Source organism: Phoenix dactylifera, chromosome 2 (assembly GCF_051530095.1).
Source record: "Phoenix dactylifera cultivar Ajwa chromosome 2, Ajwa_hap1_PhDact_Kaust_v1.1, whole genome shotgun sequence".
Lineage (NCBI taxonomy): Eukaryota > Viridiplantae > Streptophyta > Magnoliopsida > Arecales > Arecaceae > Phoenix > Phoenix dactylifera.
This window is the reverse complement of record NC_143191.1, coordinates 36,929,697-36,955,208: the sequence shown is the minus strand read 5'-3', so window position 1 is coordinate 36,955,208 and position 25,512 is coordinate 36,929,697. Positions and strand designations below refer to the sequence as shown.

General features: G+C 37.5%; 3 protein-coding genes across 6 annotated transcripts; 2 read left to right on the top strand and 1 right to left on the bottom strand.

The window, feature by feature from the left end:
• Positions 1 to 4,037: 4,037 nt before the first annotated feature.
• Positions 4,038 to 7,636, top strand: LOC103701576 (cation transporter HKT1;3-like). Its single transcript, XM_008783698.5, has 3 exons — positions 4,038 to 5,262; positions 6,151 to 6,375; positions 7,199 to 7,636. The coding sequence occupies exons 1-3, from the start codon at positions 4,097 to 4,099 to the stop codon at positions 7,395 to 7,397; spliced, it is 1,590 nt and encodes a 529-aa protein (XP_008781920.3). The 5' UTR covers positions 4,038 to 4,096; the 3' UTR covers positions 7,398 to 7,636.
• A 5,067-nt stretch (positions 7,637 to 12,703) lies between these two features.
• LOC103701458 (reticulon-like protein B22) lies at positions 12,704 to 22,123 on the bottom strand. Of its 3 annotated transcripts, XR_603169.6 has the most exons (6): positions 21,530 to 22,044; positions 18,765 to 18,906; positions 17,914 to 17,983; positions 17,467 to 17,585; positions 14,829 to 14,986; positions 14,270 to 14,753 (listed from the first exon to the last, which is right to left on the bottom strand). XR_603169.6 is itself a non-coding variant. In XM_008783509.6 (5 exons), exons 1-4 carry the CDS (start codon positions 21,718 to 21,720, stop codon positions 17,470 to 17,472), a joined length of 519 nt encoding a protein of 172 aa, XP_008781731.3. In that variant the 5' UTR covers positions 21,721 to 22,061; the 3' UTR covers positions 12,704 to 14,986; positions 17,467 to 17,469. The 3 variants fall into 3 exon arrangements, 2 of the variants coding, with proteins under 2 accessions (XP_008781731.3, XP_008781730.3); XM_008783509.6 differs by having other exon boundaries at positions 12,704 to 14,986; positions 21,530 to 22,061; XM_008783508.6 differs by having other exon boundaries at positions 12,704 to 17,585; positions 21,530 to 22,123.
• BZIP9 (basic leucine zipper 9) lies at positions 13,230 to 16,463 on the top strand. 2 transcript variants are annotated; one of them, XM_008783511.6, is made up of 6 exons: positions 13,230 to 13,427; positions 13,558 to 13,681; positions 14,576 to 14,714; positions 15,178 to 15,253; positions 15,742 to 15,867; positions 15,966 to 16,463. In XM_008783511.6, the coding sequence occupies exons 1-6, from the start codon at positions 13,230 to 13,232 to the stop codon at positions 16,347 to 16,349; spliced, it is 1,047 nt and encodes a 348-aa protein (XP_008781733.2). In that variant the 3' UTR covers positions 16,350 to 16,463. The 2 variants fall into 2 exon arrangements, with proteins under 2 accessions (XP_008781733.2, XP_008781732.2); XM_008783510.6 differs by having other exon boundaries at positions 14,558 to 14,714.
• Positions 22,124 to 25,512: the final 3,389 nt, after the last annotated feature.

Below are 25,512 nucleotides of genomic sequence, written 5' to 3'. Positions count from 1 at the left end.
TAATTTTAGAATCTAATTATGGAGGCTAGTTGTACAAGCATGACTCTAGGATCTAAATATGTACAATGGAGGCTTGATATGTGGAGTAGAATCTGTATGAATAAAGTGCATAATTCTAGGATCTAATTATGGCGGCTAGTTGTACAAGCATCATTATAGAATCTAAATATGTACAATAGAGACTTGATATGTGGAGCAGAATTTGCATGAATGAATTATGATGGAGAGTGATCTGCACGAATGGATGTATGGCTGAAATCTTGCTTATGCTGGCTTGTCATGCGTATGTGAGTTATTGCTTACACACCCCCGCAAGATGGAGGCACCATCTATGATGCCAATCTTGGATCTTAAAAGCTTGAATCGATTCTTGGATAATGCTTTGGTAAGGAGGTCTGCTAATTGATCTTGAGTATTGACAAGCCAAACATCAAGAAGCCTTTTGTTCACATAGTCCCTTGCAAAGTGTAAATCAATAGCAATATGTTTCATTTTTGAGTGCATAATAGGATTGAGGCTTAACTAGGTAGCATTGATGTTGTCACATAGAAGTAATGGTGGTTTCGTGGACTATAAATGCAATTCAGATAAAAGTGATTTAATCCATGCAAGCTCGGATGTGCTGGCAGCAAGGGCTCTATGCTTTGCTTCAATAAAAGAACGAGCTATGGATTTTTGCTTATGGGTACTCCATAATATTAGGTTCGTACCAAAAAACACCAAATAGGCTATAGTGCTTGACCGATCATCATACTTGCCTGCCCAATTGGCATTCGAATATGCTTGAATCATCAAATGGGTAGCTCGAATAAGATGCAATCCATAGAAAATTGTATTATTGAGATATCAAAGAATACGTTTGGTGGTTGTCCAATGTGTGAGATTTGGTTTGTGCATGTATTGAGCCAACTTATTAACTGCAAATGCGATATCAGGACGTGTAAATAAAAGATATTGGAGAGCCCCAATTACACATCTATATTCAATGGCATCCACAAAAGAGGAGTCATCTTCCAACTTCAAAGCAACATTTGTGCTCAATGGGGTCTGAACATCCTTAGACCCATCCATTTGGCGCGATCAAGCAGACTACAAATGTACTTATGTTGGCTAAGAAATAGTCCACTTGAAGTAGGTATTACTTCGACTCCAATAAAGTAGTGTAGAGGCCTCATATCTTTTAAGGAAAACCGCCTACTCAATTGCTCAAACACTTCACCAATCAATCGATTATTTTTGCCAGTAATCAACAAGTCAACAACATACACCAAGAAATACATAATTTCACCATCCGATTGATAGATGAACAAGGAAGAATCTAATTGTGACTGCTTGAATTGAAGCTAAAGCAAACATGATTCAAGCTCATTATTCCAAGCTCTCGGGGCTTGTTTAAGACCATAGATGGACTTTTTTAGCCTGCAAGCATAGCTTGGATAGGAAGGATCAACAATTCCTTGAGGTTGGGACATAAAAACATCTTCTTCAAGAGTGCCATGCAAAAATGCATTATTAATATCCATCTATCGTATCTGCCAATTATTCATCAGGGCAATTGAAAGAATAATCCTGATTGTAGTTGGTTTCACTATGGGGCTAAAGGTTTTCTTGAAGTCAATGCCAGGATGTTGCTAAAAGCCTTTAGCTACAAGGCGAGCTTTATAACGATCTATGCTACCATCGGGTTTCCTCTTCAATCTAAAGACACATTTGCACCCAACTAAATTTTGTCAAAAATTAGGAGGCACCAACTGCCACATTCGATGTCTAACAAATGTTGTGAATTCTTCGAACATGGCTTATTGCAAATTGGGGTCTGTCAAGGCTTGTGTTACACATGTAGGCTCAGTAGTTTTAGGTATGGGATGTTTAGTGGCTAGGTACATCTGTTTAGGTTTGTGTATGTTGTTCATTGCACGGGCGATCATGGGATGTGTGCGATGAGGTAAGTTAGGTGGTGGTGAAGGTGAGAGAGATGATAAGAGTGTAGGTGAAGACATACCATGCAATGAGGAAGGAAGAGGAGTTAATACTTTGTGATGAAGAAGCTGAACCAGTGGCTGAGATATTTTCAGGCAGCGGGAGAGATGATGGGACATGTTGCATTAGTGGCACTGCTAGAATTGGATCCGAATTGCCAGTGGTATGAGTAGGAGAAAGATCATCTCTAGTGGATTCAACAAGAGGTTGCCAGTCTTGAAAAGTAACTTGGGTGGGTGATGTGGAAAAAAAGGGAAAACAGACTCATCAAACATGACATGTCATGAAAAATAAAGTCTTTTTGTGGCAAAGTCAAGGCATCGGTAGGCATTTTGAGTGAGGGAATACCCAAGAAAAATGCATGGTGTGGATTTAGGTTTAAGTTTATTTGAGGAGTAGGGTTTCAATCATGGAAAGCATAAGCACCCGAAAGTATGAAGCAAATATTTTTCATTGAGAGTAGGGGTCGGCATTCTATTGGAAAGTTTGTTGGAGTCAATTTATGAGGAAGCTGTGAGGTAGCATTCACAGCAATGAGAGGGGTCGAACTCTGGGGTTCCATCACAATTGAATTGGTGGTAGAGGACATGGCTGGAGAATGCAGGATCGGCTCATTGGAGCTAGAAAGCTCTGATACCATGTAAAAGAAGTTATGCGAGAATACCACACAGATCTCATTGCATTAGATGTCTTTAAATAGTTGCATATATGGTATAACTGAGCTGTACAAACATGATTATAGGATCTAATTATGGAGGCTAACTGTACAAATATGATTCTAGGATCTAAATATGTACAATGGAGATTTCATATGTAGAGCAGAATCTGCATAAATGAATTGCATGATTTTAGGATCTAATTATGGAAGCTAGTTGTACAAGCATGATTCTAGGATCTAAATATGTACAATGGAGGCTTGATATGTGGAGCAAAATCTGTATGAATGAATTGCATAATTCTAGGATCTAATTATGGAGGCTAGCTGTACAAACATGATTCTAGGATCTAAATATATATAATGAGGCTTGATATGTGGAACAGAATTTGCATAAATGAATTACAGTGGAGTGTGATCTGCGTAAATGGATGTATGGTTGAAATATTGCTTATGCTGGCTTGTCACGTGTGTGTAAGTTATTGCTTACATGTGTCCCATGTAAGGAATCTCAAGATAGCACACATCCAAGAAAACAGGGATTACAAAAATCCCGTTTTACAAATAAAGTAGAATCTCATATGTTTTGGGGCTAAACGAATAAGAACCCAATTAATCACAGTCCCGCAGTAGGCGTAGGATCAGGTTTTCTAGATCACACAGTGTTGGACCGTTCCAAATAGGTCCTAAAACAAGGACAACAATCACCATGCAGTAAGGAAACACGAATATATGGGAATGAGTAGGTTAAAAGATCACACCATAACAACAAGGCGTCATATGGATCCCTGCTTGAGCAGCCGTGCAAGAGCAGCACCACAATCTACTTGGAATACTCAAAATAAGATAAGGTGTTAGTCAAAATCATGTTGAAAAAGAATCAACTAAGATGTTATAACTTCTGGATGTAAAGAAGGGCATGCCAAATTCCAATAGAAATGTGTGCTGTTCGAATTAGATTTCACAGAATAAGCTAAAGAAAGTGCTCGTTGTCTGTTTGACTATGGCAAATAAACAGAGCAAGAGAAAGGTTCGCAAGAAGAAACAAAAGGCAAGAATCAAGAAGGCGCATCGTATCGGGCCTCCTCAAGTGGAACCAATGAGAACTTATTCTGATGAGAACTTATTCTGAGGTCCCAAATTGTACCATTGTTTGTGACTACTAATAGACATGCTAAATAGCTAACCGAGTGATTACGACCCACCACTAAACAGTACTGCTTCTCTTTTATCCTTCTTATTCCATGATTAATCTGGAACCTGCATATGCTCTCAATTAATTGGAGCCAAATCTAGAGGAGATCATGGTCCCACATCGCCACTATGGTGACATAGAAGACAGCCAGAACGGGGGTGGTTAAGGTTTATAAGTGTATAAACTCAATCTCAAAGAAACAAGTCGCAGCTCTTCTAAAGCATTTCCTAGAGACCTTGAAAGATACATCTCTCAGCAACGAGGAGATGTTTGGCAGTTTTAGCAAAAAAGCTCAACAACTGCATGCATATTTGAAGTTATTGGCCGTTGTTATTAGGCGTTTTGTAAAGTGCTCCTATCGTTTTATCATCTTCCACAGCAATCCATTCTTGATTCAGTTATTCTACTTCATCTCCATCTCCTTCGCAGGTTTTCTGGCTTTGAAGATTCTTGAGCCAGGAAATGAAGTGAACAGGCTCAAGAACTTAGACTTGTTTTTCACCTCCGTTTCAGCATCGACTGTTTCAAGCATGGGGACTGTTGAAATGGAGGTTTTCTCAGACTCCCAGCTTTGGGTATTAATTCTTCTGATGCTTGTTGGTGGGGAGGTTTTCACGTCAATGCTAGGTCTTCAATTCATGAAGGCCAGGTTCAAGAGTGAGGGGCCAACCAAGAAAAGAGCTGAGTCACTCAGCACAGACCTTGAGGTCCCTATTTGCACCAACCTTGATGATGAAAGCCAGCTCAAGTGCACTATATTGGCTGGCACTTTGTCCAAAATGCACCTGCCAGAAGGAGAGCATCTAAAGCATGATGCGATCCAATACCTAGGCTATGTTGTGCTGTGTTATCTTATAGTCGCGACTTTGTCTGGCTCTTCATTTATCTTGCTATATCTAAGCTTTGTCTCAAATGCTAGGGATGTTTTGGAGAGCAAAGGTATTCGGATTTCAACTTTCTCCTTTTTCACAGCTGTATCTTCACTTGGGAACTGTGGATTTACTCCAGCAAATGAAAATATGATGATCTTTAAGAAGAATTCCATTCTTTTACTACTGATTGTTCCTCAGGTTCTGGCTGGGAACACACTATTTCCTGTGTTTCTAAGATTCATGATATGGGTTGTAAAGAAGCTTACTAAAAGAGAAGAATTGAACTATATGCTCCAGCATCCAAGGGCCACCAGATATAAACATCTGTTGCCTCCAGAGCATTCTGGTTACCTGGCTTTCACAGTTTTGGGGTTTATTCTGGTTCAGATGGTATTGTTTTGCTCTTTAGAGTGGAATTCAGAAGCCTTGCAGGGGCTGAACTCTTTTCAGAAACTAGTAGGTGCTTTGTTTCAGTCGGTAAATTCAAGACATGCCGGGGAATCCATCATTGATCTCTCCAAACTATCCCCAGCAATCCTGGTGCTATATGTGGTCATGATGTCAGAGCTCTTTCTCTCTCTCACACACACACACTTACTGACACACACACACATACACACAGAATAAATCAATCTTCTACCTTCAGAAATGAATATGCCAAACAATAGTTGTTTGAAGAACCTTTACGTGGTTGAATTAAAGACATCACGCCTGAAAGCAACACACAATTTAAAAGGCCTTCTACAAGCCTACCAATTACTATATAAAACATCAGATGAATGCTCCCCACCCACTCTCACAACATGCCATTTGCCATCCCATTCTTTCTCATGCACACTCATCTTTACCTTTTCTTTGACGTTGGCCTTGGCCTTGGTCAATATATCTAGTGGCCTTCAACACTCTGAATTATACGTTCATGCAGAACGCTCTTTCTTTCGCTCTAAGATCATCAATATTATTTCAGTAAATTGAATACAGCAGCATCAAACAAGATTTAAGTGCTTATTAGAGGAATATTAGCCTCCCAACAGGTCTAAATAACTATTAGGATAGTGATCTTTATAAGGAAACTTTAATCAAGATTATGAAAATATAACATAAGATCAAAGCGGTTATGTTAAATCAATTAGATGACATCAGGAAGTTTTATGTTGCATGAACGTAAAGAACAGGAGTTTTCCACAATTGGATTCCATCACAATGAATTCATCAAAAAAATAAAAAACTTAAGATCCACGTATAAATCCAAATCCATGTTTTGCAACTGAAATTAAGCATTGATTAAACAGTGCACAATTTGACATAAACTGAAGTGAAAAAAATTATGTCATAAGCATGCTGAACAGGTATGGTTGCTTAAGCAAACAAAAACAATCAATCAACTGAGCTAACAAATTTATCATGTCATTCATTTCTTCAATGATAGTTCTTCCTCTTATTTTCAGGTACCTTCCTCCATATACTTCATTTCTTCCTATTAAAGATGTTGAGTGGCGTTCAGTAGATCCAAAGGAAGGAAATGAAGGAGGAAAACTTCTGAAGAGTCTGATTTTCTCTCAGCTTTCTTATCTTGTCATCTTCATCACTCTCATCTGCATTACCGAAAGGAAAGCAATGATAGAAGATCCACTAAATTTTAATGTCTTCAATATAGTCTTTGAAGTGATCAGGCAAGTTTTTACACTTCTTTCTGCCTAATGTTCTTGAGCTTTATTATGAATTGCTTTCAAACTTTCATGAAAGATGATATCTAAACTAGATAACAAATCTACACTGACAAACACCTAAAGTTTACCATTTGTACATGTAAGTCTGGCACCATGCATGTTTGTCATCATTCTCACTTGCATAGCATTTTGTTTTTATTAAGCTTCATTGTTGCATCTTTAAGCTACAACTTTGCCATGATATCAACTATAATGTCGTAAATATATCAATTACATAACTTCGATCATGACGGAGTACTTCTCGTTTGGACTCATTATGGTTGTAGGATTGTATCCCAGGGATGAGAAACACTGTTCTTGAAACTCTTATCCCCAAGATAACGACTCTTCTTTGGTAGGATTGAATGGAATTGTTAGGATAGCCACCTGCTCCTGAGGATAACAGAAGCTAAGATAGCAGGGATCACTTGGTTCCAGCCCCATGGATAGTAAACACTCCATCTGGGTAGCTAATGGGGATAATGTCTTTTATGATCCCTGAATCCCTGACCAAAATGAGCCGAATGGTTTTCTAGGAAGAAATTGTTGGATATTGAAAGAATCTGACACTTATCATTCATGCATTAAGCACCTGATGCACAAACTGGGTCTATGCAACATAACCCAACATTCTAGTTTGACAAGGAGTCACAATTAATTGACAACTCAATATTAAACAAGACAAAGATCAACAAAGAAGAAGGAGAAGGAGAAGATAAAGAAGAAGAATTATTTATTGAAGTGAAACTTCTCTGATTTCTAATTTGATTCATGCATGATGTTGCAGCGCATATGGAAATGTCGGGTTCTCGATTGGATACAGCTGCCAGCGGCTACTGAAACCCAACAACTCCTGCAAGGATGCATGGTATGGGTTTGTGGGAAGATGGAGCAACCAAGGAAAGCTGATCCTCCTCTTCGTCATGCTTTTTGGAAGGCTTAAAAAGTTCAATATGGAGGGAGGAAAAGCTTGGAAACTTAGCTAGCGAAACCATGCTACGTTCAAGCATCCTACTTAAATTGCCTATGTATATATCCACTCTGTTTCTAGGAACATGGAGGGGGGAAATGTAGCCATAAAATTAATAGCTTTGAACCCTGAAAGAAAAAAAGAGCAAAGCATTACAAGGTAGTACTAAGTTACGCAACAAGAAGACCGGTTACCAGCTCCTTCTGGCACAAATAATGCAATCAATAACCAAAGATAAACACTGTTGGTACTGGACTACGATTGCCGATTATGGGAATGATCGGTGAGTAAGACATTCAAAAAAAAAAAAAAGGTCTTGTGGTTTAGATTTCAGTTTGGAGTTACTGTTTAGGGTGCAAAGGTTTCCAGGTTAATGGGAGCGTGTACCGGCCCACTCGTTGTTTGGGCTTTGGATTTGGACCGAACAAATTCAGCCACGCCCAACAGGAATCCATACACAGGGGAAGTCCATCAAACATTCAAACCTGACATAATACCATACTTCTAAAATTAGATCCGTCCAATTGTATCAAATCCCAACCCACCTAGCATAAATCTTCCTTCGGCAAACGTTAGGGCATTTTCTCTTTGTCAAAGTTGAGATTTTATATATTTCCTGAAAGGCCAATGGTACGACTGATTGGGTAGTTTTTTATATAGCTGAGGATATTGGTTCGGTACGGTAAGAGATTTTTTTTATGATTTCAGGACATCTTTAGGATAATTGATGCAATTGGATGTATTTATTCAAATGCTTTATAAGGTAGCCGACTCAACCCGAAAGAAAAGTTTGAGACTCTGTGATGACCCCCTGCTAGACTTGGTCATCATCATTCACCGTTCGAAGGCTAATGAGTGCAATGCCTACAAAGCAATTAACTTTTATGAGACCACTTTATCAGGAAAATGAACATGAGTTGACCCAATTCGGGGATCTTTTATCAAATCTCATCAGCCCCCATCGATATAAAACACCTTTGCTTGGAGATTGAATGAATTTTCATTCAAATCTTAGACGGTGGGCAGTCGCCAAAGCGACAACTCAGGAAAATTGCATACAGGGACAACCTAGCTAAAAAGAGGGTGGCCTAGACCTGCCCTTTGCATCTTATGCAATGCTGATGAGGAAGACCATATATCCACCTTCGTCAAATGCCACTCCACCAACCAGGTTTGGTCAATAATACAATCAAAAAGTGAAGGGTGCGCTAGAATCACTTTTCTTTGGAACGTATAATGATCATAGTTAACTTGTTATCGGGAGGAACAGAAATGGATGCATCCTCATCACTAATGGGAGATCAAAAGAGATTAGAGCTCGGCTTGCTGATCCTTTCATGCGTTGTTTTCTACTCTCAGCTTTCCACTGGAGTTGGCACGAAAAAGGTTGATGTTTGGATCTCTGCGCCCAACCACTTGGCTGCAGCATCGCTTGAGGTTGTTTTGAAGGTGTTAGCTGTTTTTTTCTTTCTTTCTTTCTTTCCTTTTTTGGTATAGCAGCGGCTCACACATAACGTGTGTGAATACGCCCAACAAAATCAGAAAATAAAAGGCTACATAAGAGCTCAGGCAAAGATATATGTGGTATTGCTCCATAAAGCATGTAAGAAAATTCTGTTATTAACTCATAGTCATAGAGATCTTGGTGGAAAGGGAAGGGGAGGGTGCTAATTGCCACCCAAGCCTCCGCTGCATGGGGGTTGGCAGGCTGATAGCATTGGAATCTATGACTGATTCGATAAATGGAATAGAAAAGGAAGAGATGTGAAAGATTAGTGGAGAATTGCATACGGGCATAAGCTGAGGTTGACACAGAGAGAGGCAGCATCCTAAGCTGGTGTTATAGTCGCTCAGGTTATTCGTTTCATAAACCATCATATCATCTGTCGGTTTAAGATACTAGATAATTACCGACAACGGCTCGAATTTAGTGAATAGGAAGGTTAAAGGCTTTGCTACGAAATTTTTTATTTAACTGTTACCACATTCTCTGCTACTATGCAGATTTTATTGGTCCACGTCACATTATCCATGATACGTGGACCAATGAATGCCACGGGACAGATTAATTGCAGAAGTTTAAGCAAATCCTACTGCTAGCTATATTATCTGAAAAAGATCAACTTTGAATAGAACAATATTATGTAAAATATCTTTTCGAACTACGCTACAATGGGAGTCAAACTAAAGATATTGACTGAAAATAGCAAGCTTGTTTAAGGCAGAACTCGGGGTTAACAAGAAAAGCAAGAGGATTGAAGCACTCAAGATATTTTGATTAAGCCCCTAAATATGGCAATATAAACATTTTGTCATTTCGGTGAAGCTGTTAAATTATTATATTTTTTTAATCTAATAGTCTAGCACTGCAAGAAATTTTCTCTTCACTGATCTGGAAGCCTAAGCAAAACTTTCAATTTATTTAGTTATTAGGTAAATTTGATGTAAGCTAACATTCATTAGGTGGCTTTTTGAAAGAATTTATCATGTGAACATGGGTAATAGCAAACAAGAAGAGCTCAATAATGGATGGAGCCTATTTTTTACCTTGACCTACATATGCATATGTACATGATACAAAATTTATCATTCAATTGATTAACCATCAACCGGTAATCTAGGAGGATCATCAAATTCGATGTCGACCACTTTGACTACTACCAAACACAAGTTTAAGAGCAAGATACGCTATAGAAAGTCGAATCACATGTTAAATTTTGAATGCCATAACTTGGCCGCACGATGCCCAATTAAAGGGGCTTTTTTTGAATTGGGTAACTCTTCGGTATCTACAATTTGGCACCACCACTAAAAGATATGGTGCACCAAGCGATCGAGATCAAATTTCATCGTTTGGACATCAAAACAGTCCTATCAAAGCAAATTTTTTCTTTTTCTGAAAAGATTTTAACTGAACATAACTCCCAATCAAGAAAGAATTAGGTGAGGCAGCTGAATGCGAAATTGATATAAAAGTCGAGATCTATCTACTGTAGAATTTTAACTCTTCGTGATTATTTTTATTAGTCATATCTATTTTAAAAAAATTGTATCCTCTTTCAACTACAAGAGAAATTTGATCCAAATTGTGCAAAGCTGGACCTTACTAGTATAAATAAAAGCTATGTATCTTAGTTTGAAATTCATCAACGAAAGAAAATGAAACCTAGAAGGAATTATTTCATTCTCCCGGGCCAGATCAATTGAGTTGAAATTGAAATTCTCTGTTTTTGTAAGGCAGTGCACAACATGCCCAAAAACTTGTACACGCATAAATTTTAGTCTATCTTCCTCCTCCATGCAAAGTTTATCTCGGACACAAAAAACCATGCAAGTTTTCAGATAGAATGCAGGCAAAAGAGCTACTGCACAACGTAGACAATTCCAGGTATAAACCATACTATTTCATTAGTAGCTCTTCCAACCCATCTAACGTCGTTCAACTTGAGAATTCTTGCAACTCGAGCACATTAGAAACTTATATTGATTGCACAACTCTGCAGCCCCTGACCTTGGGGTTACATAGCAAATTTTGATAGTTGCAGAGAAATTTACATCAAAAGCAGTTGACTGCAAAGTACTTATATATGGAATTCTCTTTCCATTTAAAACCAGCCCCTCACTTATTTCTCCTGCTCCATGAAAGGTCATCACAGCTTTCCATCTAGATCCCATAATTTCCATTACTCAGAACGCGTATGGAAGTGTCCAATTCCTTTATTTTGTTGTCGGAAATCAAAGTTTCTTATCCATATACGTCATGCTAAAGAACAAAGTTTTCTGGATTTAGCGCCTAGATTCTTTTTATAATATATGTGTCGTGTTACGACCGGAAGATTGTGGGTCGCTAGTGGCCCGGCTGCTCTTTCTCTGGCAACTTCGATGTTATCCGGGGACGTGTCAAGCCCCGTGCAGTTAGCCTGCAGAGTTGGCCTTTATTCAGATTTTATGAACCAATGGCAACTCGACGCATCATCAAACAGCATCAAATGCTAACCAAGACGAAACAGCGGATCCTGGTTGAGGCTGCCGTGCAAAGCAAAAGTAAGCCGCGGCCTATGTGGAAGTTCATGCACCCCTCCCACCTTTCCAAAGGCCGGTGCGAATCCGAATCAACCTCCATTGCCCCACTCCTGCTTTCCCATTACAACCCTCGTTCTTGTCACAATTCTCAAGCTTCCCTTCATCCAATCAACTTGTCCCTCTTGGCAGCTTAAAAAATCACAAATATATATATATATATATATATAAAGAGAGAGTCATATAATTTGGACGATATGATCCTATATCGATGATCCAAACAATTTGATACAATCTACTACTTCTAAATTATTTGTATATAAAGAATTATATAATTTGAAGACTCGTACTCTATATATTAAACAGTCCAAATATGGACAGTCTAAATAATACTAAATTATATATGATTTTTGATCGCTTGATGTATAGGCTAAGGATCTTTGAATTATATATTTTTTTGGTAATATAAGTATTTTAAAAATAGTAGATTATATCGAACGGCTTCAATCATCAATATAGGCCTTTATTATACAATGTAGATCTGACCGGATTTGAATAGAGATCCATTTAAATATAGTCAGATATAACACTCTCTCTCTCTCTCTCTCTCTCTCTCTCTCTCTCTCTCTCTCTCTCTCTCTCTCTCTCTCTCTCTCTCTGTATATGTGTGTGTGAGAGAGGGGAAGAGAGAGAACGTACATATATAACCTTACAAATATAGCAATTCTGTGAAATAACTTATAAATCAACTATTCCTTTTGCACTTTTCCTACCTCTTGAATCAAATGCACCTTGTGAAATAACTATCTCAAAAGAATTAACTATTCCTATTCGGCTTATTGTTGCTGCACTAAATGCATCCTATAAAATAACAAAGCAAAAAAAATAACCTTCCTATCCTACTTTTGAACCAAGTCCAGCATATGAAATAACTACCTTGTTCCTAACCGAAATGCAGTTAATGCAATATTTGGCTCAGCAATAAAACAAGTATAAGACTTGAAATAAGACCCGCGCATAAAAGTTGCCCCCCCCCAAAAAAAAAAATAAACAATTATTCCAATCAAATATGTTCATGCCAAAATGTATATCATTTTGAGAAGAGGATGCAATCCAGCATAATTATTTTTTGCATAAATTTGTTTTTCAATTTTTTTTAAATGGAAAAGGACATTCCCAAACTAGAGTTATTCCAAATATTTTGAAAAGAAAATCAAAAAATTAGTTTTTTTTTTTTTGGTACTACGGTATCTCACGTTAGCCTGATGTGAGTTCTACCATCAGCGTCAAGAGAAATAAGAGTAAATAAAGGTAGGGAAGCGGAATCAGTCCCTGTCTATAAAATTTTTTTTGAGTGCTGAATAGCAAAGAAGGCGAACCAGTCTGCTGTCGTGTTCGCCTTCCAAAATACATAAACTACCTAAAACGAGTTACAGCCAGCCACCGAGCTCTAGATGTCTCTGAATAGGAGGTGGCCATCGCCCTGTCGCCTGATGTCACGAATGCACTCAATTACCGTAGTCGAGTCTTCTTCTAGAATGATGTAGTCTGCCCCTTGGTTCATAAGGTGACAGCTCCAAATGGAACAAGGCGGTCTAAAAGTAGGAAATTGGGAAAGTGGCGTTTTGGTGATTAAGGACACAGTGCATGGGCAGCCACCTGAAGACATCCCTTTCGCACCCAGCCTTTCCCTTTCTCTTTTTTGCCTTTCCGACGTTGTATTGGGTCCGACGAGGCGTCCATGGAAAGAACGATATCATCAGCCGGGCGAGAAGAAAGCAAGCACCCTTAAAAGAACCCAGCTCCAGAGCTCCGCACCGGCAGCGAGATGAAGAGATTCGCGTCGGAATTGGATCTGGAGGCGTTACTGCAACCGGTCGGCGGCAAGACCGATGACCATCATCGGCCACAACCGCCCCCGGCCGCGATAGAGGACCTCCTCCTCCCCGCGGCGGCCTCGCAGAAGCCCGGAGGAGACCCCTTCGCCGACGTCTGCGGCGACTTGGGTTTCCCTTTCGGCGATCGGGTGAGCTCCCCAGTCTCTCTCTTCTTGACTTCGCTGAGAAAATGCCCCTTCCCTTATCTAAATCCTAGATTCGAGACCGTGATGTCGTGGATGCTTACTGAAGAGTAGTTGGCTGTGCGCTTGAAAGCAGGAGACGTTAAGCAGTCATTCGACTGGTGTTCTCCAGGCAGGGAGTCAGCAGTTGTGGTCTCAGAATCCCACCCCCAAGCACTCCAGCATTTCTGCAACCATCGAGTCCCAATCTTCCATTTGTGGTATGGCCTTTCTCTTCTTCTTCTTCTTCTGCCTCTCCTTTCATCTGAACTTGGAGCAGATCAATATTTTAGCCCCAAGAAGCCAGCTTACCATGAGCCCAGAACTCAACGTATCATGGTTTTCTTGGTCTACGATCTGCCTTGGTACAAGGAATCGCAGCTCCTCATGGTTAAAAAAAGGTGGAGAGGGAAGCAAATTTAACGAGTCCACCAAAAGTAAATAGATAAATAGATAAATCTGACCATTGCTTGTGTCACAAGTCCGCTAGCTAGGCGCCCGCTATTGAGAGGAAATTGGTATAATCATGTGATACCTTTCAATTTTCATATGACCGAGGAACAGGGGGAAGGATTCATCTTCCTCCATGCGAATCCATCATTGGATCATGCAATGATTGCTTTGATAACCATGCAAGCAGCTGAATAAAAAGATACTTTGAAATCTGTGCAGAATGAGATATAATTATTGAGGCCATAAAAAGAGGAAAATCAACCATTTTTTCTTGCGAAAGATACTCATGACTGAGATCAGAGGGAATTCAACTTCACCAGGCCGGCTTCTCTAACCATCTAACATCCATGAAACACTTTGTTTGAGTTACTTGTTACTTTCTATAGCTGCTCCCTTTTCCTGCCCACTGCCCTCTTTGCAGGTCACAGTTTATGCATACTTAAAAATTTAAAAAAATAAAGAAAAACATTATGTAGTTATGGTACAGTACTAATCTTTCAGGTTCTTTTTCTTTACAAATGGTTCTCCTAGGATTGGAACCCGCATCATTGCGCTTGTAGGTCAAAGGCTTTTACCATGATCGATCCCAGTTTTTGCATGCAATAGAATGATCTAATTGTATCATGACACTGATTTTTTGATAGCTGGTACCCCAACTTCAGCTCATAAGCCTAAAGGTAGAGAGAATCAAGCTCCAGGAGGAACAAGTGGTTCTGAGCAGTCAGATGACGAATCATTCGAATTCGAGCCTGGGTCATGCGAACAAAGCACAAACGTTTCTGATTTGAAGCGCATGAGAAGGTATAACTAAAACTTCACATCATTTTAATTTCATCACATCTGTAATGCCACGAAATAATGATCATCCATTCCATACAAGCAATTTATGGCAAAGATTTTTGATGGAATACTTACCAAATACTTATTCCGAGATGAAATTCCAGAATGTTTGTGATGCAAACACCATGACAATGAATGAGAAAGTTCTCTGCCACAGGTTTTTGTACGATCTGCAGCTCCCTTGTACAATTTTTCGTTTTTCTTCAGATGAGGTGGCTCTGAAACTAGACCATCTGCATAGTTTCATATCATGTATTTTATACAGGTCTGCCTAACCAAATCAAAGGGCATTGCATGCGTAAGAAACCTAAGAATGAGATAACAACATATGATTCTTTTAGTAGCTACTGCATGGGTGAAGCATGTTCCATTTGCCTTTTTCTTCTTCGAATAGTTCTAATTCAGGGATTCTCAATTTTTGAAGGATGGTATCCAACCGCGAATCTGCAAGACGCTCCAGGAAGAGAAAGCAAGCACATTTAGCTGATCTCGAGTTGCAGGTAACAATTAACCATGCTCATATTATATAAATTTCCACACTTCCAACTGAAAATAATCGTCGCACCAGAACTACTTCTAGGTCCTTCAGCTATGCATAACAAAGAATATGATGATGACAATCTACAACTTGAAAATGATAGCCCAATAAGGAAGAGTAATCTTCAGCATATAATCCCTTGCCCAACACTGCCTACTAGAATTACCTTACAAAGAGGTTTCCTCATCCAATATTCAATGTGGGAGCCAAAAAATTTATCTGGGCCTCTTTAATCCAAGCACAGAAAATTTGAATGCTGGACACATGGGACAAAATCCATATCTAGGATTGATTTGTTTTCACATAGTTTCAATAGGAATGCAGTAGGAGCAGGATTTAACGCACTAAAACATTACCCAAAACTGTATGTATATGTCTGATAAACGAGGAATTGCATCCTTTCTTTGACTACTATAATTCAAAATTCCGTTTTTGTTGTTGAATCATCAGGTTGACCAACTTAGAGGAGAAAATGCATCTTTATTCAAGCAACTAACAGATGCCAATCAACAATTCACTGAAGCTGCTAGAGATAACAGGGTTCTCAAATCAGGTGTGGAAAATTTGAGAGTCAAGGTAAGTCTTAACAAGCCAAAAACTTAATTGCTTCTCAAGCTTGTAAAATGGCCAGGAGGCAGTCCAAGAGAGACTTAACTTTTGTTTTTTTGCTTCAGGTAAAGATGGCAGAAGATTTGGTTACTAGAGGGTCGTTAACTTGTAGTCTAGACCATCTCCTTCAAAGCAACAGTGGATCACCCCAGTATCTAAATACTCGACAGCCATGTCGAGCATTATCAGATGTCCTTTCAACCTTGGATTTCCAAGGTGATGACACTTGCTACACTGGTATGTCGGCGGCCGGACAAGTTCAAAGCATAGCAATGGAGAATAGTCAGAACAAGAATGGGGGTATCAGGTCTAGAATGAATCACAGCTTGCCACTGGAAAGCATCCCAGGCTTGGAAAACCTACAGAACAGACACTCCAGTGAAGTAACAAACAGCGGGGCTGACATTTGGACATGGGATTCCCATACAAATGCAATGCCCAAGCTTTGAATTCCATTCACTAAACAGTGGAAGACTAGTATTGTCAAACTCTGTCTAGTAACTTTAAATATGCTACTTTCTCAACTTTCTTTTCATAATGCAATGAGCTTTATCTTTTCATCAGTGATGATGACTCCCAAGGTTTTGCAACTTCAATGATTTGATATTTTCATTATGTCTGCAAAAATTGCTCACGATCATGGTTAACAAGAGGGTGTGACTACTGAAGATTATCCAAGTGCGTGGGCATCTGAAATCAAATTGAAGCAAAAGCCACAGTCAGGTCACAAAACACAATGTACTTTTTTTACTGTTGTTCGGAGACAACGTGGAAATGCTGACGCCCAAATACAAGTCTTAGACCTCTCTCACATACAGAAGGGGTGTCAACTGGCCATGCCCCTTTGGCAAAATAGAAACTAATGCATCATTCTGCATGCCAGCAGATGCTAAAGTCTCGTTCTGTTCATGTGTTTCAATTTACAGCTAGTAAATAATGATATGGTTGGATGCATATTATACAAAGATATTATACAGCTAGTAAATAATGATATGGTTCGATGCATATTACATCACTTGCTATACAAAGAAAGAGGAATGGAATTACAAGCTCAATGTTCCCATTACTCTCATTTGGATGATCACAAGCTCAATGTGATAAATTAGATGGCCAGAGCATTGTTGATAAACTGAAACAAATTCTGATAAGAGTACTGCAAGCTAATAATTATTACCAAGGAGACACAGATCTGCTAGCTGGCGTTGGACTGTTTTCAGGAAATAACAAGAAGAAATACAGACAAACGAACGAACATCCGGAAATGGATCTTCAGAAAAAGCAATGTATATAAACTGAAACAAATTCCCATAAGAGTAATGCAAGCTAATAATAATTCCCAACGAGATATAGATCTGCTAGCTAATGTTAGACTGTTTTCAGGAAATAACAGGAAATACAGATAAACAATCAAACACCCACAAATGGATATTCATATGCTTTTGAACAAGTTACACGTCATGCAATCAAACCAATCACCAAAGAAGTTTGGATGCCGTCTTTAATCTATACAAAGGAAAAATTGCCTCTATAACCCATAGACTAGGGGCCAGAATATTGCAAATTTACCCCTTATATGGCATCCTGAGCTCCACCTGTAGAGTCTCTTCGTTTTGAAAACCGAGAAATGCACCTATTGATCAGTTGGGAATTTTGGGCAAAAGCGTACATACAAAGCAAGCACAATCCTGTTCAAAACACCAGATAACCAGCTGAGTTAAACGTACTGCACAATTTGCTTATGTCAAATCACAAAAGCACTTGAAACAAAGATTTGATAACTAACAGGTATTCAAGGCATTATACATTATATAAGGGTGCATTTTCAGATTATAGTAATAAAATTAATGGTCTTCATAACATTATTGGTACCAGGAATGGCAACAGAATTGTCAATGGGAGGATGTGCAAGGAAGCCAAATGACAGTAAGAGATGGGTGAGCTTTTTGGACACTTGGACAATCTCAAACACAAATGAGAGACAGAGAGAGTAGATAAGTTATGTAGTATATTTACCAGCATAAGCCACCGTAGCACCTGAAGCAACTCGTCCCAAAGCTGCTAGGAGGTATAGAATAAGCACCACCTGGAAAGTTAACAATAATGTGTAAGGAACATAACAAAGATATAGACTGTTTTACACATGGGAGGAAAAAGTAACAAAGTCACATCAGTTGCACCTTCCAATGCCTAGATAAGATTACCTTGAAGGAATTCAACAACATCGTACATTCCAAACGAACTATGAAAGAACATGAAGTGTATTTTGGAGCCTTTTTGATGCAAAGAAGTTCACTGTCATCTAACTCAGAAGATGGGAATGTCAAAACAATGCACTATTATGAGAGCCCATGTAGGCGTGTGTTTAATCCCATATTAGTTGCATTGGCGAGATTTTGAGTACTTCTATAGGGCCAAGAAACCCAAATAATACCTTCTAGCTAGCCTATCTTGGGTTATTACAAATAAAATAGTATCAAAGTAGATTCGGCCTATAGCCCATATGGACTAGGGGATACTATAGCACATGCCCACTTGAGGTTGACCACAAGCCGATTAAGGTATTTGTGATGCTGATTCAATTTGGATCCTTAGCCTGACCAAGATGCCAGGGCTTGAATAGGAGTATATGAGATTCAAACTGATAGAGTCATAGATGATGAATGAGACACTTATCGCCAAGCAAATTGCTATGCCAAATCGATAATCTAAACCTAGTCCTCTTGAGGTAGCACAACAACAGCTTTAGCTATAAAGACAGCTAATAGAAGAGCAAACAACTTTCTGGATCTAGATGAACAGTAATGTACAATGAAATTTCCTAAATAATGCTGAAAATTAAAGATGTGCAATTGTTACTAAAAGACCTTCAAAAATAGCCTCTTGTCATGTCCTGTTGCAGCAACCCGTAACACAGACTCTGCTGCCCCTATTGTATTAGCCAAGCATGCAGCAATTGTATTGGCTGTGTCCTGAGAAATCTGCCATTCAAGAGGATCTACAGGTACCCTGAATACAAATCACAAAACATTTGAATAGATTAGCCAATCAATTACCTTATGGTTACCATGAATCTCTAGCTTAGACCTGCTGCAGCTAAATATTTGCAAGGAGAGGGTTGCAACAAGAAGACCGGACTCTAAATCCTAACTCACCTGTTAATGCTAAACATATAGACAGGCCAGCGGCATAAGCAGCTGGAATAAAACAATTTTACAAATACAGATTACCGTTAAAATGATGATGGCAAAGTTCAGTACTAATGTGCTAATCAACTAGAAAACAATAGGTTTAAACACTTCGTATCAGTGGCATTCATATAATAATGGTGTCAGATAACCATATGAAATGGATGTCAGGTTATCAAGAGCACGTAAAGGCTTTGCTAGATATCACATGGCGGATATTGTTAGTACCTAATGAATGGACAAAAATAATACAATTATAAAATCAAAGGCTGATGTTACAAAAGTATCTAACCAGAAGTGCATCTTCATAAGTTATTTGGAATCTTGCCAGCACAGCTGATTGGTGAAGATTCATGTATACTGTCTTCTCCAATGAAAATGAGAACCCCAGAAATAACTATCCCAAAGGTTAAAAACACTAATTATTCATCTAGGACCCAGTACAGTAAAGAAGGAAACATCAGATGTTAGATGGCTTTATGTATGAAAGAAGCTGATTCATCCCTGGGTATGTATTCGCTAATCACAATTTTCTTTAAATATCAACAGACATGTGCAGGTATAGGTTTTCCAAAGAAAAAAAATAGTATCAAATTTTATGAAGCGTGTCATTATGGGGGATTCGCTTCTCAAGAGGCCTATATGACTCATCAATATAGCCAACAATTGTTAATTTGTTAGCACAGGTAGCTGGCGCTTCACCCCTAAGGGCTTTCTCTCTAGGAGGTCAAGGGTTCAAATCCTAAGCACTGCTCAAAAAAATGACTGATCAATATCAGATTATATTTATGAGCTAAGACTCACTCCTTTTATTTTCTTTTTATTTTTGTTTAATATATAAATACTGATCCAAAGATTATTTGGAAATTGAACGTGTATACACTCCCAAACTCCATGCTCTAGACATGCAAGGACAAACTAATGTTAAACCAATCAAAGAAGAAATAGATAAGCACCAGCCTTGCAGGATCATATACTAGACTATAGAATGGTCATGAAGAAACAAAAGGAGGTAATTGAAACAACAAAGTTACGTTTGGTTTACATCCCACTCATAAGAGAACAAAAATTGCTTTTAGTTTACATCCCACTCATAAATTGGCATTGTTCAAAAGAAGTATTGTCATACACCCGAGAATCCTCATCATATCTTTAATATGTTATCCGCCATTTTTCTGGTAATGTGATTCACCAAGCGTACAATTGACCATGTACCATCTTCTATATTACTAGAAAATAAAGCATTTTTCATACTATCAAAAGCCATCATTATCTTCTTCTTTAACTTTTTATCCACCAAAAATGTGAATAATATCCACTTTTAACATGTCAATAAAACACGCATAAATATATCTTTGCCCCACAATAACCAGTGCCACATAAACCCCTTGTGCTTAGTTGGATGAGAGTGGAGAGTGTTTGGATGGTAAGGAAGGAGAAATATGAGATAGAGAGGGATACCAGTGGTAGCTGAAGGTAGATGAGGAGGAAACAAGAGTTGAAGAGATGGAGGAAAAGAAGGATATAAAGAACATCTTAGGAAAGGAGAAGTGGAGCATCTGCGGGCTTAGTCATAACAGAGAGTAAGATAGCTTAATTTTTGTAACAATAACACACAGATAGTGTTGAGACAATTGGCACACAGTAGTTACATATAAATGTTAAATTTTCCTTTCATAGGAGACTGAACAAGTTGGTAACAAAAGCTCATTTCTTCCCTTTTTTGTGTTCTAATTGAAATTTCTGAAGAGGGGTTAGTAGAGAAACCTACAACTTAACATCTCATCTTCAATAAACTGAGCCAACTCAGTTTAAGTTCCAACAAAATTTCTTCCAACATTGAGTACTATGAGTTACAAAATCCAGTATTGATCGATTACTCCACGAAGAACCTAGTGACTACCCTAAATCAAAATCAGCCAAAATTGTCTTTCTCCCATCTTGAGCTTAATTAGAAACCAAATACGGACTTGGACATTCCAGGTTACAATCAAAATCCTTTCTTTTTACTGCTAAAAAGAAACACTTTTCCACAATAACGCTAAAAATCACATCTTCGATATCTTAAAATGTTAAGAATTAGCCTCCAGGAAACTAATTGAGTACCCAAGAGTAAACAAGGAAAACATTTTTTGCTATCAATATGATCAAAATTTAATGCAAGACAACGAATCCCTGATCTATACACCATATAAAGCTCTAATTAATAACAATTGCACGTATATTGCAGGAGAAATAGCTTATAGTTCTGCCAAGCTTAACATAACACAAAATCCCCCTAGATGGTAAAAATTCGGTGCATCAAAACGGAAAGACGCCATTATAAACCAAGAACCGCAGCATCGACCAACAAACAAAGGAAAAAAAATCTAAAATTCGAGAATTGGAAATCTCTGGCGATTAAAAAAAGAAAAGAGGAAGAAGAAAGTAGAGGAGGGGAGTACGAGATGTTCATCTGGCGGAAGAGCATGCCGAGGATGGCAAGGGAACAGAGCAGGACGATGAGGACGTCGGAGACGAGGGAGAGGAGGCTTGACTCCCGGTACGCGCAGTGGTAGTAGATCAGGCTCCCGCACACCAGCACCACCGCGGGCCGCCCCACCTCCACCCGTCCCCCCTCCGCCTCCTCCTCCATCTCTCCGATAGAAAGAGAGGCGGCTCAAACCCTAATTTTTCTCGCCGTGTTCTATTCACCAGCCGCCGCCGCCGCCGCCGCCGCCGGCCCCTGCCCCTGTTGGACTCGGCGTGCTGAACCTTTTACCGAAGAATTCTGAAGTCGGGAAATAAATTCCCGGAGATTTTTCCCCCTTTTCCTTCCCAGAAGAAGCACCTGGCTTGTTATACCTGCACGGTTCGAGCATGGACAAGATCAGCTCCCCGGATTTTCATCAGGCCTCGGCCAGAGATTCCAGGTCGTCAGATCAGGGCCCGGTCAAAATTCTGCCGCTATCGTCTCCTCTTCTTTTCTCTTACATTACTAGAACAGGGAAAACTCAACTCCCTTTCTAAATTTTTTTAAAAAAAAATACAAAAAAAAATTATAAAAAAAATCATATAAAAGAATTTGCATATATTCGCTTCCACTCGAGAAATCATTTTTTTAATAAATTTATAAAGTTCGTGCACCAAAAAAAAGAAAAAGAAATATTTAAAAAAATAATTCATTTTTATTGGGAAGGGAAAAAAATTTATTCAAAAAGAAACATATACAAAAGAAAAAAATCCATGCACAAAAAATAAACAAATCATTTTTACAGGGACTCTTCAAAAGGAAAAAATTATCCAAAAAGAAATGTACGCATAAAAAATCCAACCAAAAAAAGAAAAAATAACCCATTTGAAATATTCTCTAAATTATATTTTTAGTAGACTGTTTGGAAAAAAGATATTGCGTCCAAAAAATTCTTCTTATTTTATGGGAACTCCACATGCACAGAGAAAGGAAAAAATAATTCATTTATAATATTTTCTTATAAAAAGTTTGAAATAAATTAAATTTTATGTAGGACTCTTCAAAAAGAAATAAAAATTAATTCAAAAATAAATGTACACACAAAAGAAATCTAAGCACAAAAAATAATTCGTTTGTAATATTTTGTAAATTAGATTTTTAGTGGGACTCTTTGAAGAAAGAAAAAAAAAACTTTTTGAGGGGAGCTCTATATTAATTTGTTCATAGTATTTTCTCTGTGAGTATCAAAAATTTGAAATAAACTTGATTTTTAGTGGGACTTTTTGAAAAACAAAAAAAATTGTTTCTTATTTCTTTTGAAAACTCCACACAAAAAAAAGGAAAGAATAATTTATTTGTAATATTTTCTCCATAAGTAAATTAAATTTTTAGTGAGATTCTTCAAAAGGAAAAAAAATATTCAAAAGGGATGTTCAAAAAGAAAAAAAAACCATTCTCATAAAAAAAAATCATGCACAAAAAAATCACAACAATTGTAGGAAGTCATGTTAAAGAAAAAAAAGGCACATGCATAAAAAAAAATCAGAAAAAAATAATATCTTCATAATTAGAATTTTAATGGGTTCAAAAAAAAGAAAAATCTTATTTTTCTAGAAACTCTATATGTACAAAAAAAAAAGTAATTTGTTCGCAATATTTTCTCCACTAAGAAAAAAAAATATCAGTGGGAAACTTCAAAAAGAAAACAATTCTGCTTCTTATTATTTTGAGAACGCCACATGCGCAAAAAAAATAATTCATTCATAATATTTTCTCCACGAGTGAATTATATTTTTGGTGAGACTCTTCAAAAAGAAAAAAATCATTGAATAAGAAACATTCAAAAAGGAAAAAATTATAGTTGCACAAAAAAAATCAAACAAAAAATAACAATTATAGAAAATTATGTAAAAAGGAAATCATGCATGCAAAAAAAAAATGAAAAAAAAATTAGGAAAAAAAATCGTTCATAGAAAAGGAAAAAATGTAGCATTCCAAAGTTGTGTAGAAAAGGAAAGACAAAAAAAAAATTGCTTCTTATTTCTTTTAGAAACTTTAAGAAATCTATTTCTTATTTATTTTTCTCCATACAAGAAAAATTTTGAGCTTGAGTTAAGTGTCACGACGATCAAAGATAGTAAGAAATCTGAAAAAATCTCGCCTCTATTTCTTCCTACAATTGAAGTGTCAGGTTCGTGCCATAGTAAACGAAGAGATTGGAAGAATTAGTATCGCACCTTTATTTGTTTACTTTATTTTTAAGATTTTTATTATTTTTCTATTACATAGAATTATATTTCTATCTTTATTGTTATCTGCACATCGCGCGGATTACCATTCCTGTCTACTAAATAGCTCTTTTTTTTGTGGATAATTCTCTCAAGTTCTTTGTTTCTTCTTACAACGGTGATTGAGACCTATGGCCTCGCCACACTCTTCTCCCCCCTCTCATGCTTTCTCCCTTCTCTAAATTCTCTAGGTCCTACGATGCGCGATCCTACTAGATCTGGGAGGATTTGCTCAAACATGCGCTAAAAGGTGAAAAGCTTTCCAAAGAAGAAAAAAAGCAAGAAATTTAATCTTAACTTTGTTTCATGCCACATTAGCTAATTGTTTATTTTGTAATGGTTTGATAACTTGTTCGTTAGATCTCCAATGCTAACCTTTTTGTAGTCTTTTATTCTGATGGTGTAAACTTGATTTTCATCCATCTGAATGATAATGGTTTGCAACAAATTGCTCTCTTAAAGTCTATCTGCACAAGTGCTCTCGTTTAAGTAGAGCTAGTAATGCTTAACTCTTCAACTCATTTCACATGATTCAATCCATTATATATTGGGTTAAATTTTTTTAATAAAATAATCGGGTTTTATTTTTGATCTATTTAATAAATAGGCTGGGTTCGTATTTACAAATTTCTCATCTTTCTTGTATTTGACCCAACTTGTATCTTGACTGGCTCAGCCGGATTGCCACCCTTATGTATAAAGAAATTCGAAGGCCTTGTTTATTTATTTCTTGCAAAAAATGGTTGTTATGGCTTTCACTAATCTCTCACACCTATACATTTGAATTCATATATTTACTTTTACTGATGTGCATCATGCAAATATAATGTAGGTCGACGGCTTGCCCCTTAGTTAAGAGATTAGGAGTTCGATCCTAGAGTAATCACCTTGCTTTTGCCTCTTGTTGCCATGGATTTTCATGTAAGGTCTAGCAAAGAAGAATAAAATAAAAATATAGGTCGATGCACATTTGAGCCCGAACCTCATTAATTACATGATACGTATATATAGATAGATAGATAGATACATACATACATACATATATATATACACACACACACACACACACACACACACATACATACACACACACACACATATATATACACCATTTAATTTCTAAATTATTGCAATTTAATTACATATTAGAATATATTTAGATATTAGTATTTGATTTTAAAATAATGTATTTTTTCAATATTTAGTCAATTGTTGGTTAACTATCAAATACTTATTATTAATGAATCATGAACAAGCATTTGATTAGATGTTTAGTGATAAATTTTTCGAAGTATGAATAGTCTTAACTTAGTTGTTCAAGATATATTTTTTGATACCCGATGGAAACTTGGATCCAATCCAAACCAAACTAAATTTAAGGAACATTAAGCAGATTATGGGTTTTAACATAGTTGAACCTGATTCAAAGGCCCGAAATATTTTTATTAATCTACCCTAATCAAATCCTTAGATGGATCTGCTATAGAACAACATATTTTGTGAAACCTAGACCCAAGCCCGAGTTGACACAATAGCACCTCTATGAACCACTCATCTGTGGTTGATCTCGCTTCATAAAATCAACAAAACTGAAGACATGATGAAAAAATAAATGCTAAATCATGTATCTATGTAAAGTACTATTACCAGTCACCCACTAATGATCAATGGTCAGTTCACTCAAAAA

Excerpts from the sequence above, each read along its gene's own strand:
- LOC103701576 (XM_008783698.5), top strand. The coding sequence starts at position 4,097 with ATGTTTGGCAGTTTTAGCAAAAAAGCTCAACAACTGCATGCATATTTG. Across the intron at positions 5,263-6,150 it reads GTGCTATATGTGGTCATGAT|GTACCTTCCTCCATATACTT; the intron begins GTCAGAGCTCTT and ends TCTTATTTTCAG. Across the intron at positions 6,376-7,198 it reads ATAGTCTTTGAAGTGATCAG|CGCATATGGAAATGTCGGGT; the intron begins GCAAGTTTTTAC and ends ATGATGTTGCAG.
- BZIP9 (XM_008783510.6), top strand. The coding sequence starts at position 13,230 with ATGAAGAGATTCGCGTCGGAATTGGATCTGGAGGCGTTACTGCAACCG. Across the intron at positions 13,428-13,557 it reads GTTTCCCTTTCGGCGATCGG|GAGACGTTAAGCAGTCATTC; the intron begins GTGAGCTCCCCA and ends GCTTGAAAGCAG. Across the intron at positions 15,254-15,741 it reads TAGCTGATCTCGAGTTGCAG|GTTGACCAACTTAGAGGAGA; the intron begins GTAACAATTAAC and ends TTGAATCATCAG.
- LOC103701458 (XM_008783508.6), bottom strand. The coding sequence starts at position 21,720 with ATGGAGGAGGAGGCGGAGGGGGGACGGGTGGAGGTGGGGCGGCCCGCG. Across the intron at positions 18,907-21,529 it reads TTCCGCCAGATGAACATCTC|GGTACCTGTAGATCCTCTTG; the intron begins GTACTCCCCTCC and ends ATTTGTATTCAG. Across the intron at positions 17,586-17,913 it reads TGCTACGGTGGCTTATGCTG|GATTGTGCTTGCTTTGTATG; the intron begins GTAAATATACTA and ends TGTTTTGAACAG.